At 42.6% G+C, this 18352-nt stretch overlaps 1 protein-coding gene across 1 annotated transcript in view; it reads right to left on the bottom strand.

The window, feature by feature from the left end:
* Positions 1-18352, bottom strand: part of msh3 (mutS homolog 3 (E. coli)) — a 100165-nt gene that overhangs the window by 63031 nt on the left and 18782 nt on the right. The window contains exons 9-13 of the mRNA XM_084177168.1: positions 14258-14367; positions 13873-13987; positions 13664-13748; positions 13219-13328; positions 9767-9899 (exon numbers count right to left, since the gene is read on the bottom strand). Coding sequence (XP_084033294.1) covers positions 9767-9899; positions 13219-13328; positions 13664-13748; positions 13873-13987; positions 14258-14367 — 553 coding nt within the window. The remainder of the gene's footprint in view (positions 1-9766; positions 9900-13218; positions 13329-13663; positions 13749-13872; positions 13988-14257; positions 14368-18352) is intronic.

Raw genomic sequence — 18352 nt, 5'->3', positions numbered from 1 at the left:
TGACCATGCAATGCATGCTTCCAGCAGGATGCACAGCCAACAGGTTTGCATTCCCTGCCGAAGGACCCTATCATGCTGAATAAGCGGTTGGAGTTTGTTGGTCCCCAGTGGTGTTGAGCATACTGGTAGCTAGACCATGGAATGCTGGTTATGTAACATATTTGGTTATGTATATTTTGATAATAATTATCACTATCGTCGCTAGCATGGCTGACGACACATTAGCTAGCAAGCAGCCCTAACTAGCTAGCTAGAATGTAGCTTACTTCAATACAACTTGGATTTGACTTGGAAACACGATAACATTTCAAATGAAGGCATATAATTAGTAGGATATCCTTTTGTCATGATTGTGATGTTGCCAGATTGACTTTACATGCAGTATAACTTTAGCCAGCTAAGACTGAGCTAGCTAACATTAGCATTGCTAGTTATTTTTTATAAACTTTGCTAGTAACCGTAATAGCAACATTGCCATCTCTCTAAAGTAAATTGGACGACATCATATGGCAATGTTGTTTTCTACTAATTATTTGCCTACTTTAGCAATGTCATCGTATTTCCATGCCACTCTAAGTTAGTGTAATTTAGACGAAACAGTCACATTAGCTTCCGAGGTACAACCCATGTCTAGGGCACAAATAAATATTGAATGCAGCTATGGTGGTACTAGCTAAATCATGTCTGACTACAACAGTATACTAACTATCAGCAACAAACTCAAACCAACCCAGGGCCATAGTTGCTTACATAGTGTTACGGAGTCACCGGCCTAAATCTAAACCAATCTGGAACCAGTCAGTCTACATCTGTAAAGCATAGAATTAGCTTCCAAAAGAGATTGTTATTTCTTTAGCTAGGTTTATAATTGAGGGATGATGACCATCTTTGACCCTGTTTTTCTTTTAGACAAAGTGCACAGTTGAGTGCCAGACTGATCCCCTGGTCATGAATGGATACCGGGACCTACCAGAAGGAGCAAAGGTGGGTATCATAACATGTCAAGCAACGTGATTGCAATGGTTTAGCGACCTCCAAAAATAATGTCATTCACTGTTCACTTGCTATTTTCACAGCTCGCCAGGCAAGACCTCAGAATAAAAGTGTGTCATAAGACACAAGTACCCTTGTGACACCTCCTCCGTTGTTGCCAGAGTCTCCCTCGACTCCTATGAAAAGAGACGCCATCATGATGCCTCTGATAGTGACCAGAGTTACTGGCCTAATGACACAGATGGCTTCATCAACAACAACAGGTAATGTGTGTTATGTGAAATGTGAAAAGTTTTATTAAAAAAGACCCTGCTTGATAAACTAGTAGGCTAATTCGCCAGCCAAGTAGATAAAACTAGTAGAGTCATTTCAGTTGTGAAGTGCATTCTCAAAAAGCTTAGTCTTTTCTTTAGAACAAAATGCAATTTACCACTTGGCTGTCTGTTATATCACCCTGTCACAGGCCCTCCCAGTCAACACCACCTCATAAGATTGCCTGCTGCCGTTGTTCGAGAGATGTCCCGTTTGCAGCCGAACATACAGAATAGAAAAGACCAGCAAGGGGGCCCTCATCAGCACCATGCAGACATGCCCTCGATGTGAGCATTCCAATGAATGGAACAGGCAGCCACATGTTGGCAAGTCAAGAAAGTCACATTGTAGGATTTTTAATGAATTTATTTACAAATTATGGTGGAAAATAAGTATTTGGTCACCTACAAACAAGCAAGATTTCTGACTCTCACAGACCTGTAACTTCTTCTTTAAGAGGCTCCTCTGTCCTCCACTCGTTACCTGTATTAATGGCACCTGTTTGAACTTGTTATCAGTATAAAAAAGACACCTGTCCACATCCTCAAACAGTCACACTCCAAACTCCACTATGGCCAAGACCAAAGAGCTGTTAAAGGACACCAGAAACAAAATTGTAGACCTGCACCAGGCTGGGAAGACTGAATCTGCAATAGGTAAGCAGCTTGGTTTGAAGAAATCAACTGTGGGAGCAATTATTAGGAAATGGAAGACATACAAGACCACTGATAATCTCCCTCGATCTGGGGCTCCACGCAAGATCTCACCCTGTGGGGTCAAAATGATCACAAGAACGGTGAGCAAAAATCCCAGAACCACACGGAGAGACCTAGTGAATGACCTGCAGAGAGCTGGGACCAAAGTAACAAAGCCTACCATCAGTAACACACTACGCCGCCAGGGACTCAAATCCTGCAGTGCCAGACGTGTCCCCCTGCTTAAGCCAGTACATGTCCAGGCCCGTCTGAAGTTTGCTAGAGTGCATTTGGATGATCCAGAAGAGGATTGGGAGAATGTCATATGGTCAGATGAAGCCAAAATATAACTTTTTGGTAAAAACTCAACTCGTCGTGTTTGGAGGACAAAGAATGCTGAGTTGCATCCAAAGAACACCATACCTACTGTGAAGCATGGGGGTGGAAACATCATGCTTTGGGGCTGTTTTTCTGCAAAGGGACCAGGACGACTGATCCGTGTAAAGGAAAGAATGAATGGGGCCATGTATCGTGAGATTTTGAGTGAAAACCTCCTTCCATCAGCAAGGGCATTGAAGGTGAAACGTGGCTGGGTCTTTCAGCATGACAATGATCCCAAACACACCGCCCGGGCAACGAAGGAGTGGCTTCGTAAGAAGCATTTCAAGGTCCTGGAGTGGCCTAGCCAGTCTCCAGATCTCAACCCCATAGAAAATCTTTGGAGGGAGTTGAAAGTCTGTGTTGCCCAGTGACAGCCCCAAAACATCACTGCTCTAGAGGAGATCTGCATGGAGGAATGGGCCAAAATACCAGCAACAGTGTGTGAAAACCTTGTGAAGACTTACAGAAAACGTTTGACCTGTGTCATTGCCAACAAAGGGTATATAACAAAGTATTGAGAAACTTTTGTTATTGACCAAATACTTATTTTCCACCATAATTTGCAAGTAAATTCATTAAAAATCCTACAATGTGATTTTCTGGAGAAAAAAAATCTCAATTTGTCTGTCATAGTTGACGGGTACCTATGATGAAAATTACAGGCCTCTCTCGTCTTTTTAAGTGGGAGAACTTGCACAATTGGTGGCTGACTATAATAATAATAATAATAATATAATATGCCATTTAGCAGACGCTTTTATCCAAAGCGACTTACAGTCATGTGCGCATACATTTTTACGTATGGGTGGTCCCGGGGATCGAACCCACTACCCTGGCGTTACAAGCGCCATCTTAGATGCATAATGTCCAGGGCATACCTAGTCTGGTGGAACCAGCCTGATAACGGTGTTCACCATTCTATTTCACTTCACATTTGATGATATCTGAAGCGAAATAGAAAGGTGAATGCAGCAATCAGGTTGGTTCCACCAGGCTAATGCTAACCACCATTGATAACATATTTGTGTGTGTGTGTGTGTGTGTGTGTGTGTGTGTGTGTGTGTGTCCAACCAGTATCTTTGATGAGGGGCCAGGCGCTGAGCTACACTGCTATGCCCATCAATGGGGCTATGACAAAGACCTCACCTCCAGCACACCTCTAGCCTGCTCACCAATGGTCTTCGATGGGGAGAACAGAATTAGGAGGTTAAGTCTGACCTGTTCAAACTTCAACATAGTACCCGTTTGTATATCAGATATCACCCATCCCTAACTGCCATTGGTAATAGAACAGTGACTGTGTGTATGTATTCACAGATGCATGAGATGCAGAGAGACCTGGCACTTAACACATCCACAATGAGATGATTACTAATAATACAGTACAGCACAAAATGTCCAGTAATAGCAACACCCTTTTCATTCCATGTGTCACTGATGAAATCTGGCTCAACTCTGGCTACTTCTACAGATGGAGACTGGAGATGCTTTTGGTAGACGGCAGCCTCGGTCCTTTGATGGGGAGACCATAATTGGGTAGGTTTTATCTGATCTGTTCAAACTTCAACATAGTACCCGTTTGGATGTCAGATATTACCGGGGATATGATTTGGCCGGGGATCGAATTCCGAAACTTCCAATCTCAGGGCGGCCACTCTAACCACAAGGCCACTGAGTTGGTCACACTAACCGGAGTTCAATCACACAGACGTTAAAAGCCAATCTACTACTTCATTAACACTCAAATACCAGCAGCATCTACATCTATAATCACCATTATCTGACATACAGTGCCTTTAGAAAGTATTCACACCCCTTGACTTTTTCCACATTTTGTTGTGTTACAAAGTGGGATTAAAATGGATTTAATTGTATTTTTTTTGTCAACGATCTACACAAAATACTCTGTAATGTGGAAGTAAAATTCTAATATTTGTAAAACATTTATGAAAAATAAAAACACTAATTATATCTTGATTAGATAAGCATTCAACCCCCTGAGTTAATACATGTTAGAATCACATTTGGCAGCAATTACAGCTGAGACTCTTTCTGGGTAAGTCTCTAAGTGCTTTCCACACCTGGATTCTGCAACATTTGCTAATTTTACATAAAACAATTAGTCAGTATTACTTTAGATGCATATTTTGGAATATTTTTATTCTGTACAGGCTTCCTTCTTGTCACTCTGTCAATTAGGTTAGTATTGTGGATAAACTACAATGTTGTTTTCTCCTATCACAGCCATTCAACTCTTTAACTGTTTTAAAGTCACCATTGGCCTCATGGTGAAATCCTTGAGCTGTTTCCTTCCTCTCCGGCAACTGAGTTAGGAAGGACGCCTGTATCTTTGGTAGTGACTGGGTGTATTGATACACCATCCAAAGTCTACTTAATAACTTCAACATGCTCAAAGGGATATTCTATGTCTGCTTTTTGTGTTTTTACCCATCTACCAATAGGTGCCCTTCTTTGCAAAGCATTGGAAAACCTCTCCGGTCTTTGTGGTTGAATCTGTGTTTGAAATTCACTGCTTGACTGAGGGACCTTACAGATAATTGTATGTGTGGGGTACAGAGATGAGGTAGTCATTCAAAAATCATGTTAAAACACAATTATTGCACACATGCCAACTTATTATGTGACTTGTTAAGCACGTTTTTGTTCCTGAACGTATTTAGGCTTACCATAACAGAGGTTGAATACTTTTCTCATTCTTTACTAACTTGTAAAACATTTGAAAAATATAATTCCACTTTGACATTATGGGGTATTGTGTGTAGGCTAGTAACAAAAAGTATAAATGTAATCCATTTTAAATTCAGGCTGTAACAACAAAATGTGGAAAAAGTCAAGGGGTGTGAATACTTTCTGAAGGCAGTGTATGTTTTCAAAATGTCCTATCTTTTATCATTATAGATACTACAGTTTTATTGATTCAGTGACCTGTATGTCAGTGGTGTATTACTGTTATTGGAGGGAAGTGGCGTTATAGATAATATTGACTTTTATAATGGCTCCTGTAAGTCGCTCTGGATAAGAGCGTCTGCTAAATGAATAAAAATCCAGGGTTAATGAGTGTCACAGTTTTAATGGTTCTCCGGAATTGGGTCGTGTGACGTGGTTTTTATGGTTGAGAGCCTGCTACCATAACCATTCCATTTCCTCTATCCATTATGCAAATAGAGAAGCAGACCATTACACAACTCATCCATCTACAGACCGCAAAATATGACAATTAATGTGTGTAGGGATGAGGGAATAGTTTACAGAAAACTTCTAACCAATCACTGTGAGGATGAAACTTTCAGCAGATTTTGATGCAAGTGTGCAAGCTGAGAAAATGACAGTGGACAAGAGCAAGGTTCAACATCAAATAAGCACACACTGATGAAAACTCTCTGTCCTGACATTTGAATGAAGCTTGAGGAAGAAAGGAGACAATGTCATACTGGGAGGGTGGGAGATATGATAGTGAGGCAGAGAGGAAGAGGTGAAGCGAGAGGATGTGCTCTGCCAAAAACCTGTCCACGTGAGATACTAGTGACGGCGCCGGAAGGGATAGCTGCCGTTTTATGGACTCTTAACCAACCGCGCTATTTTGTGTGTTTTTTCGCATTGTTTAACTTATTTTGTACATAATGTTGCTGCTACCGTCTCTTATGACCGAAAAGAGCTTCTGGACATCAGAACAGCGATTACTCACCTTGAACTGGACAAACTATTTTTTGAGTCGGACGAGAGGAATTTGCTCCAGACACCCAACAGGGCCCTCATCCCCGTCATTCGCAGTAGAAAGAAAAGGAGATATCGTGGAAGGAGATCGGGGTGACTGGTAAGGAGCCGGCGACGAGTGGCTAATCTGCTTTTGCCATCGATACTATTTGCAAACCTACAATCACTTGATAATAAAATGGACGACTTACAGGCACGAATATCCTACCAACAGGACATTAAAAACTGTAATATCTTATGTTTCACAGAGTCGTGGCTGAACGATGACATGAATAACATACAGCTGGTGGGTTATACACTGTATCGGCAGGATAGAACAGCAGCCTCTGGTAAGACAAGGGGTGGTGGTCTATGTATATTTGTAAACAACAGTTGGTGCACGATATGTAAGGAAGTCTCAAGGTTTTGCTCGCCTGAGGTAGAGTATCTCATGATAAATTGTAGACCACACTATCTACAAAGAGAGTTTTCAGCTATATTTTTCGTAGCTGTCTATTTACCACCACAAACCGATGCTGGCACTAAGACCGCACTCAATGAACAGTATACGGCCATAAGCAAACAGGAAAACGCTCATCCAGAGGCGGCGCTCCTAGTGGCCGGGGACTTTAATGCAGGGAAATTTAAATCAGTTTTACCTAATTTCTACCAGCATGTTAAATGTGCAACCAGAGGGAAAAAAAACTCTAGACCACCTTTACTCTACACACAGAGACGTGTACAAAGCTCTGCCTCGCCCTCCATTTGAAAAATATGACCATAATTCTATCCTCATGATTCCTGCTTGCAAACAGCAACTACAGCAGGAAGCACCATTGACTCGGTCAATATAAAAAGTGGTCAGATGAAGCAGATGCTAAGCTACTGGACTGTTTTGCTAGCACAGACTGGAATATGTTCCGGGATTCTTCCAATGGCATTGAGGAGTACACCACATCAGTCACTGGCTTCATCAATAAGTGCATCGATGACGTCGTCCCCACAGTGACAGTACGTACAGTGAGGGAAAAAAAGTATTTGATCCCCTGCTGATTTTGTACGTTTGCCCACTGACAAAGAAATGATCAGTCTATAATTTTAATGGTAGGTTTAGTTGAACAGTGAGAGACAGAATAACAACAAAAAAATCCAGAAAAACGCATGTAAAAAATGTTCTAAATTGATTTGCATTATAATGAGGGAAATAAGTATTTGACACCCTCTCAATCAGAAAGATTTCTGGCTCCCAGGTGTCTTTTATACAGGTAACGAGCTGAGATTAGGCGCACACTCTTAAAGGGAGTGTTCCTAATCTCAGCTTGTTACCTGTATAAAAGACACCTGTCCACAGAAGCAATCAATCAATCAGATTCCAGACTCTCCTCAATGGCCAAGACCAAAGAGCTCTCCAAGGATGTCAACATTCACAAGGCCGCAGGGCCAGACGGATTACCAGGACGTGTACTCCGAGCATGCACTGACCAACTGGAAAGTGTCTTCACTGACATTTTCAACCTCTCCCTGTCGGAGTCTGTAATACCAACATGTTTCAAGCAGACCACCATAGTCCCTGTGCCCAAGAACACTAAGGTAACCTGCCTAAATTACTACCGACCCGTAGCACTCACGTCTGTAGCCATGAAGTGCTTTGAAAGGCTGGTCATGGCTCACATCAACACCATTATCCCATTATCCCAGAAACCCTAGACCCACTCCAATTTGCATATCGCCCCAACAGATCCACAGATGATTGCAATCTTAATTGCACTCCGCACTGCCCTTTCACACCTGGACAAAAGGAACACCTATGTGAGAATGCTTTTCATTGACTACAGCTCAGCGTTCAACACCAAAGTGCCCTCAAAGTTCATCACTAAGCTAAGGACCCTGGGACCAAACACCTCCCTCTGCAACTGGATCCTGTACTTCCTGACGGGCCGCCCCCAGGTGGTAAGGGTAGGTAACAACACATCTGCCACGCTGATTCTCAACACGGGGGCCCCTCAGGGGTGTGTGCTCAGTCCCCTCCTGTACTCCCTGTTCACTCATGACTGCATGGCCAGGTACGACTCCAACACCATCATTAAGTTTGCCGATGACACAACAGTGGTAGGCCTGATCACTGACAACTACGAGACAACCTATAGGGAGGAGGTCAGAGACCAGGACGTGTGGTGCCAGGACAACAACCTCTCAACGCGATCAAGACAAAGGAGATGATTGTGGACTACAGGAAAAAGAAGAGGACCGAGCACGCCCTCTTTCTCATCGACGGGGCTGTAGTGGAGCAGGTTGAGAGCTTCAAGTTCCTTGGTGTCCACATCACCAACAAACTAAAATGGTCCAAGCACACCAAGACAGTCGTGAAGAGGGCACGACAAAACCTATTCCCCCTAAAGAGACTGAAAATATTTGGCATGGGTCCTCAGATCCTCAAAAGGTTCTACAGCTGCACCATCGAGAGCATCCTGACTGGTTGCATCACTGCCTGGTATGGCAACTGCTCGGCCTCCGACCGCAAGGCACTACAGAGGGTAGTGCGTACGGCCCAGTACATCACTGGGGCCAAGCTTCCTGCCATCCAGGACCTCTATTCCAGGCGGTGTCAGAGGAAGGTCCTAAAAATTGTCAAAGACTCTAGCCACCCTAGTCATTGACTGTTCTCTCTGCTACCGCACGGCCAGCGGTACCACCCCTCTTTTACGCTGCTGCTACTCTGTTTATTATCTATGCATAGTCACTTTAATAACTCTACCTACATGTACATATTACCCCAATTACCTCGACTAACCAGTGCCCCCGCACATTGACTCGGTACCGGTACCCCCTGTATATAGCCTCGCTATTGTTATTTTTACTGCTGCTCTTTAATTATTTGTTACTTTTATTTTGTATTATTTTATATTGTATTTTTTTGTGTATTCTTTCTTAAAACTGCATTGTTGGTTAAAGGCTTGTAAGTAAGCATTTCACTGTAAGGTCTACACCTGTTGTATTCGGCGCATGTGACAAATAAGTTGATAAGCCCTTTTTTGTATGGAGGTCTATGAGAGTGTATCGAATTACGTGAGGCTTATTTGATCGAATAGAAGTATTGTTTTTTTTTTTTTTTTTCCACCTTTATTTAACCAGGTAAGCCAGTTGAGAACAGGTTCTCATTTACAACTGCGACCTGGCCAAGACAAAGCAAAGTAGTGCAACAAAAACAACACAGAGTTACATATGGGGTAAAAAAAAAAACATAAAGTCAGAAATACAACAGAAAATATATATACAGTGTGTGCAAATGTAGCAAGTTATGGAGGTAAGGCAATAAATAGGCTATAGTGCAGAATAATTACAATAGTATTAACACTGGAATGCTATTGACATTGAATTGTAATGTTTAGGCTGTTACAAATGTACTGATTTAAGTAGATGCACGTAGTCTTCCAGCAACATTGAGATAAACAACCTACTTGTGCCTGTTCACACGCGTATCTGCCCTCTTACTGGCTAGAATGGTCCCACCTGATCTCGCCTGCCTTCAAACATCGAGGACATGCATTTCCATTGTTAGAGTGGTCACTCGTTTAATCGTTGAGTGAGGCCACTGCTCCTAGACCCTGTGTGTGCGTGTGTGTGTGCATGCGTGTGCGTATTTGATTTGTGAGTGTTTGATGTTTGTGTACCTTCTTGTGGTAAATGCTACAGACACCTCTCTCCAGGTCCGGCAGTCGGAAGAGCAGGGCTCTAACGGAGGGCAGGGTGACGGAATCAGACTCCAGGATCTCACAAACAGCACCCTGTCTCTCACATATAGACCTGGGGGGGGGGGGGGGGGGGGGGTCACAGTTACAAAATTAAGGTCACAGTTATGAAAACTTAAGACACTAAAGAGGCCTTTCTACTGACTCTGAAAAACACAAAAAAAAGATGCCCAGGGTCCCTGCTCATCTGCATGAATGTGCCTTAGGCATGCTACAAGGAGGCATGAGGACTGTAGATGTGGCCAGGGCAATAAATTGCAATGTCTGTACTCTGAGACGCCTAAGACAGCGCTACAGGGAGACAGGACGGACAGCTGATCGTCCTCGCAGTGGCAGACCACGTGTAACAACACCTGCACAGGATCAGTACACCCGAACATCACACCTGCGGGACAGGTACAGGATGGCAACAACAACTGCCCGAGTTACACCAGGAACGCACAATCCCTCCATCAGTGCTCAGACTGTCCGCAATAGGCTGAATGAGGCTGGACTGGGGGCTTGTAGGCATCACCGGCAACAACGGGCACAAACCCACCGTCGCTGGACCAGACAGGACTGGCAAGTGCTCTTCACTGACAAGTCACAGTTTTGTCTCACCAGGGCTAATGGTAGGATTCACATTTATCACCGAAGGAATGAGCGGTACACCGAGGCCTGTACTCTGGAGCGGGATCGATATGGAGGTGGAGGGTCCGTCATGGTCCGGGGCGGTGTGTCACAGCATCATCGGACTGGGCTGGTTGTCATTGCAGGCAATCTCAACGCTGTGCTTTACAGGGAAGACATCCTCCTCCCTCATGTGGTACCCTTCCTGCAGGCTCATCCTGACATGACCCTCCAGCATGACAATGCCACCAGCCATACTGCTCGTTCTGTGCGTGATTTCCTGCAAGACAGGAATGTCAGTGTTCTGCCATGGCCAAGCGAAGAGCCCGGATCTCAATCCCATTGAGCACGTCTGGGACCTGTTGGATCGGAGGGTGACGGCTAGGGTCATTCCCCCCAGAAATGTCCGGGAACTTGCAGGTGCCTTGGTGGAAGAGTGGGGTAACATCTCACAGCAAGAACTGGCAAAACTGGTGCAGTCCATGAGGAGGAGATGCACTGCAGTACTTAATGCAGCTGGTGGCCACACTGACTGTTACTTTTGATTTTGACCCCCCCTTTGTTCAGGGACACATTAATCAATTTCCGTTAGTCACATGTCTGTGGAACTTGTTTATGTCTCAGTTGTTGAATGTTGTTACAGTGAGGGAAAAAAGTATTTGATCCCCTGCTGATTTTGTATGTTTGCCCACTGACAAAGACATGATCAGTCTATAATTTTAAATGGTAGGTTTATTTGAACAGTGAGAGACAGAATAACAACAAAAAAATCCAGAGAAACGTATGTCAACATTTTTATAAATTGATTTGCATTTTAATGAGGGAAATAAGTATTTGACCCCTCTGCAAAATATGACTTAGTACTTGGTGGCAAAACCCTTGTTGGCAATCACAGAGGTCAGACGTTTCTTGTAGTTGGCCACCAGGTTTTCACACATCTCAGGAGGGATTTTGTTCCACTCCTCTTTGCAGATCTTCTCCAAGTCATTAAGGTTTCGAGGCTGACGTTTGACAACTCGAACCTTCAGCTCCCTCCACAGATTTTCTATGGGATTAAGGTCTGGAGACTGGCTAGGCCACTCCAGGACCTTAATGTGCTTCTTCTTGAGCCACACCTTTGTTGCCTTGGCCGTGTGTTTTGGGGTCATGGTCATGCTGGAATACCCATCCACAACCCATTTTCAATGCCCTGGCTGTGGGAAGGAGGTTCTCACCAAGATTTGACGGTACATCGTACCTTTGATGCAGTGAAGTTGTCCTGTCCCCTTAGCAGAAAAACACCCCCAAAGCATAATGTTTCCTCCTCCATGTTTGACGGTGGGGATGGTGTTCTTGGGGTCATAGGCAGCATTCCTCCTCCTCCAAACACGGCGAGTTGATGCCAAATAGCTCGATTTTGGTCTCATCTGACCACAACACTTTCACCCAGTTCTCCTCTGAATCATTCAGATGTTCACTGGCAAACTTCAGACGGGCCTGTATATGTGCTTTCTTGAGCAGGGGCACTGCAGGATTTCAGTCCTTCACGGCATAGTGTGTTACCAATTGTATTATTGGTGACTATGGTCCCAGCTGCCTTGAGATCATTGACAAGATCCTCCCGTGAAGTTCTGGGCTGATTCCTCACCGTTCTCATGATCATTGCAACTCCACAAGGTGAGATCTTGCATGTAGCCCCAGGCCGAGGGAGATTGACAGTTATTTTGTGTTTCTTCCATTTGCGAATAAATCGCACCAACTGTTGTCACCTTCTCACCAAGCTGCTTGACAATGGTCTTGTAGCCCATTCCAGCCTTGTGTAGGTCTACAATATTGTCCCTGACATCCTTGGAGAACTCTTTGGTCTTGGCCATGGTGGAGAGTTTGGAATCTGATTAATTGATTGCTTCTGTGGACAGGTGTCTTTTATACAGGTAACAAACTGAGATTAGGAGCACTCCCTTTAAGAGTGTGCTCCTAATCTCAGCTCGTTACCTGTATAAAAGACACCTGGGAGCCAGAAATCTTTCTGATTGAGAGGGGGGTCAAATACTTATTTCCCTCATTAAAATGCAAATCAATTTATAACATTTTTGACATGCGTTTTTCTAGATTTTTTTGTTGTTATTCTGTCTCTCACTGTTCAAATAAACCTACCATTAAAATTATAGACTGATAATTTCTTTGTCAGTGGGCAAACGTACAAAATCAGCAGGGGATCAAAAACTTTTTTCCCTCACTGTATGTTCATACAAATATTTACACAGGTTAAGTTTGCTGAAAATAAATGCAGTTGACAGTGAGATTTCTAGGCTTGACACATGTAACAAATGAAATACCTCACAAATTAAATGTTTAACTGTAACTGAGGTTTATATCTTGTAAAATGACTGGGGAAATTTGTTCATTTGAATATAATTCTCGTTTTATTATTTAATGTGGAACATGAATTGCATCATTCAAGTCACAAGTGTGTCCTGAAATTGATGGGTTAATTTGATCCCAGAGGAGGTTGGTGGCACCTTAAATGGGGAGGACGGGCTTATGGTAATGGCTGGAGTGGAATGGTATCAAATACATCAAACACTTGGTTTCCAGGTGTTTGATGCCATTCCATTTGCTCCGTTCCAGCCATTATTATGAGCCGTCCTCCCCTCAGCAGCTTCCATTGTTTGATCCACTCGCCACTCTTGAAGTCACCCTCTGAGTTTTGTCAGCAACACGGAGGGCCCTCCAAGCGAGTTAGTAGGGGCGAGGGACTGGTTTGGGATTCAGTGTGTACTTACTGTGTGTCTTTGAGGGGCTGGCTTACCCACTTCCTCATCAGTCTTCTACCAAATGAGGTGTGGGTGTGGTCTAACACCCACAACAGACTGCCCTTCACACCTCCATCTGTCTGTAACATACACACACAAACCTGTCTGTGAAAAAGAGTACTGCACTTGGCCTAGTAATATCATACATTTACATTTTTGTCATTTAGCAGACGCTCTTATCCAGAGCGACTTACAGTTAGTGAGTGCATACATTTTTCATACCTTTCCAATGCTTCACAATAACAATTGCCCAAACAGAATTTAGGCCACAAAATAGCACATTTTAGGCCACCAACCCGTGGTCTGACCTGAGTACCATTATATAAGATAAAGTTACATATGAAATACGGCCTTGTTGTACACAAGTAAATTGCAGGAAAAACATAGCAGTTCCCACTCATTCACTAACACGTACCTGGTTGTTGAGTACCTCCAGGTTTCTGAGAGTGGTAGCACTGAGGACCATACCGTCTGACTCACAGGAGAGGCGCCTGAACGAACTTAAAGTCACACATCCACAGAGAATTACCACATACAGTATGAAAAGAGTCACAGGGAGTCAGTCTGTGGCAACCACAAGGACGGTGTGTGTGTGTGTGTGTGTGTGTGTTCGTGTGTGTGTACCTGTGGTGCAGTAGTACTCTCTGCAGGTTAAACTCTGTGAGGTAGTGGATGAGAGGACCCAGACAGCAGACCACGGGGCTCTCCAAAGAGGCTATACCGGAGAGAGGTTTAGAACCTGGGGATGGACACACAAACACCCACACACAGCCATGAGTCACAACCTCGTGCCTCATTTTGTTCGAGAATACTTGTTTTGTTGATCGTCCGCCACCGTCCCCAAAATACACACACACCCACCTTACCCACCCACACGCTGTCCCAACTGAAATTATTTTTCACTTAAAGGACAGATGGAAGCACGGACCTGTAAATCAGGACATGAAGCCTCTATTTGCTCCATCTCTTGCTCTCACACACAGACAGACACAAACACACTCAGACACACCTGAGTCCTGTGTGTGACAGAAGAACTCAGTGACAGTGTTCATTGCGGAGGCAAAGTCAAACTGAGCACTGTCCCTCTTCTCTATACGTACACCATCACCAGCCTGCACACTGGAGAAAGAGAGAGGCAAATAGAGAGGGAGGAGAGAGAAGGATTGGGGGGAAGAGGGAGAGAGAGGAGGTTATTACACCAGCTCCTCTCAGAATTAACCTGTTAGTCAGAACAGCTCAGGCACAAATATCTAAGATAAAGTAAAATATCTAAGAAATACATTTTAGAAAAAAGTAATTTAACTTTGCTTGAAGATCGTCGTATATGACGATCTGCGTACATTATGCTTGAGTTATGGGTAATTATACGGTAATGGAATTGCGCTGAGACTAAGATTTTTCAATTAAAATGTATGCCAAAAAAATAACAGCGATTTCAAAGTTTAACAAACCATACAACTCTATTCACAAGGACTATATTTAACAATTTACACTGCACATGTACAAAATCACATTTACTGGAAGAACTGTGCAGATGCAAAGTTTGGTAGCAGAATTTCTGTAAAATCTCCCTCAGTTTTTTTGTGTGAACACATTTTCCCAAAATACTGTTAATTATTAGCTCCGAATTAAGATTAAAAGATGTCTGCAGAAAGAATGGGGTGTCAGCTATGACATGACACCTTGAGTAAAAAAAAAATATTGAACTACAGTAATTGAAGTGAATTTACACCCGGTAAAATAATTGCGGTAACAGAATTTCATCATGGCTCGCTGATCTGTACTACACAGAAATGCATAATTATGGATATGCAAGTCATTCTCTTTCTGGTGATGTATCCTAAATAGGTACACAAAGGTAGAAATATGCAATATCTTACAAGGCATATTTGGGTATTATTCTACACACTGGCTATTATATTAATGAGCTCTGCCACCAAACAAGACCACATTTGGTTGGTCCGGACCAAATCTGAACCAATCACAGACGCCTATGTTTCACAAGTTTGGACAAGTACAGCACAGTAGAGTATAGTTCAGTACATTATAGTGTAGTCAACTCTAGTGTGTACAGACTACAGTAAAGCACAGCACAGAACAGTAGAGTTCAGCACAGTATAGTTCAGTACAGTACATTACAGTATAGTTCAGTACATTATAGTGTAGTCAACGCTAGTGTGCTCTACTATGTAATGTGCGGAACTCTACTCCACTCTATTATACTCTACGGTACAGTACTGAACTATGCTCTACTTTTCTTTACTGTGCCCTACTGTGCTGTCAAAACTTGTGTACAAAAAAACATTAGGAACACCTCTTTCTATGGCATAGACTGACCAGGTTAATAATAATAATAATAATAATAATAATAATAATAATAAGCCATTTAGCAGACGCTTTTATCCAAAGCGACTTACAGTCATGCGTGCATACATTTTTGTGTATGGGTGGTCCCGGGGATCGAACCCACTACCTTGGCGTTACAAGCGCCGTGCTCTACCAATTGAGCTACAGAGGACCACAATCCAGGTGAAAGCTATGATCCCTTATTGATGTCACTTGTTCAATCAGTGTAGATGATGAGGAGGAGACAGGTTAAAGAAGGATTTTTAAGCCTCGAGACATGGATTGTGTATGTGTGCCATTCAAAGGGTGAATGGGCAAGACAAACGCCTTTAAATGGGGTATGGTAGTAGGTGCCAGGCGCACCGGTTTCAGTGTGTCAAGAACTGCAACGCTGCTGGGCTTTTCACGCTCAACAGTTTCCCGTGTGTATCAAGAATGGTCCACCACCCAAAGGGCATTCAGCCAACTTGACACAACTGAGGGAAGCAATGGAGTAAACATGGGCCAGCATCCCTGTGGAACGCTTTCCATGCTCCAACAAATTCAGGCTGTTCTGAGGGCAAAAGGGAGTGGAACTCAATATTGGGAAGGTGTTCCTAATGTTTTGTACACTCAGTGTATGTTTGGGCCAAACGAAGGCCGGTCCAGACGTCTGTGGACGTTGAAATCAGGGCTGGCTCGGACCAACCAAAAAAAGACGTCTGTGGACATTGAAATCAAGGCCAGGGCGGATGGACCAAATGTAAACTACAGTAAATGGAAAGAGAGGGTCCTCATGAGTAGGTGTCAGTAGGAGCCGGGAGCAGTGACATTAATTGGAAAGAGACAGAAGAGAGAGAAGAGTGCAAGAGCGAGGGGTTGACCACCAGATGACAGAAAGAGAAACAAAACAGTTATTAGCTGAACATAACAGTATGCCAGTGGAAGGGAGAACATTAGTAGGTGTGACTGGTTTGTGACTACTATGATTTCTCATTGTAGCCAATTCAATAGAAGAATTTCCGTGAACAATTTTTAGGAAATTCTGTTACTGATTTGGTAACAGAATTGAGTTTTAATCACTTAAAAATTAACAAAATTAATATCAGTAAAAACACTATAACTAATTGATAAGTCTACCTTTATGTGTTACTTCCGTGAACTTTCATTATCCTCCCTCCACATGAGGTATACACATTTTAATATATCTTAAAGATATGCGGGTTTTTGGTAAGAGAAGACCATGTTTCTTAAACTTACAGAAAAATATATTAAACTAAATATACAGTGCCTTCAGAAAACATTTAAACCCCTTGACTTATTACAATTTCTTTGTGTTACAGCCTGAATTCCAAATAGATTAAATTAATAAAAATCTCACCCATCTACACACAACACCCCATAATGACAAAGTGAAAACATGTTTGCACATTTATTGAAAATGAAATATCTCGTTTACATTACTATTCACACCCGAGTCAATACTTAGTAGAAGCACCTTTGGCAGCGATTACAGCTGTGAGTCTTTCTGGGTAAGACTAAGATCTTTCCCCTCCTGGATTGTGCAACATTTGCCCATTATTATTTTCAAAATTCTTACAGCTCTGTCAAAATGGTTGTTGATCATTGCTAGACAACCATTTTCTGAACTTGCCATAGATTTCCAAGTAGATTTAAGTCAAAACTGTAACTCGGCCACTAAGGAACCTTCACTGTCTTCTTGGTAAGAAACTTCAGTGTAGATTTGGCTTTGTGTTTTAGGTTATTGTCCTGCTGAAAGGTGAATTCATCTCCCAGTGTCTGGTGGAAAGCAGACTGAACCAGGTTTTCCTCTAGGATTTTGCCTGTGTTTAGCTCCATTCCGTTTCTTTTTTATCCTGAAAGACTCCTCAGTCTTTAACGATTACAAGCATACCTATAAAGTGATGCAGCCACCACTATGCTTGAAAATATGGAGAGTGGTACTTAGTAATGTGTTGTATTGGATTTGCCCTAAACATAACACTTTGTATTCAGGACAAAAAGTTAATTGCTTTGCCACAGTTTTTGCAATAAGGCACTAAAGTAATACTGCAAAGAGGATGCATGTTTTGGAATAATTGAATTATGTTAGGCTTCCTTATTTTCCCTCTGTCAATTATGTTAGTATTGTGGAGTAACTACAATGTTGTTGATCCATCCTCAGTTTTCTCCTATCACAGCCATTAAACTAACTGTTTTAAAGTCACCATTGGCCTCATGGTGAAATCCCTGAGTTGTTTCCATCCTCTCCGGCAACTGAGTTAGGAAGGACGCCTGTATCTTTGTAGTGACTGGGTGTATTGATACACCATCCAAAGTGTAATTACTAACTTCACCATGCTCAAAGGGATGGATATATATATATATATATATATATTTTTTTTATTATTTTTTATTTTTACCCATCCACCAATAGGTGCCCTTCTTTGCGAGGCATTGGAAAACCTCCCTGGTCTTTGTGGTTGAATCTGTGTTTGAAATTGACTGCTCTGACCTTACAGATCAGTCTGTGTGGGGTACCAACATTTGGTAGTCATTCATAAATCATGTTAAACACTATTATTGCGCACAGAGTCCATGCAACTTATGTGACTTGTTAAGCACATTTTTACTCCTGACCTAATTTAGGCTTGCCATAACAAAGGGGTTTAATATTTATTGACTCAAGACATTTCAGCTTTTCATTTTTAATTAATTTGTAAAAACCTAAAAAAAACATAATTCTACTTCAATTTTATCAATTTTAAATTCTGTCTGT

This window comes from Coregonus lavaretus (assembly GCF_964263955.1).
Source record: "Coregonus lavaretus genome assembly, chromosome: 14".
Lineage (NCBI taxonomy): Eukaryota > Metazoa > Chordata > Actinopteri > Salmoniformes > Salmonidae > Coregonus > Coregonus lavaretus.
The sequence above is the reverse complement of the archived record's forward strand: the minus strand, read 5'-3'. Positions and strand labels throughout refer to the sequence as shown.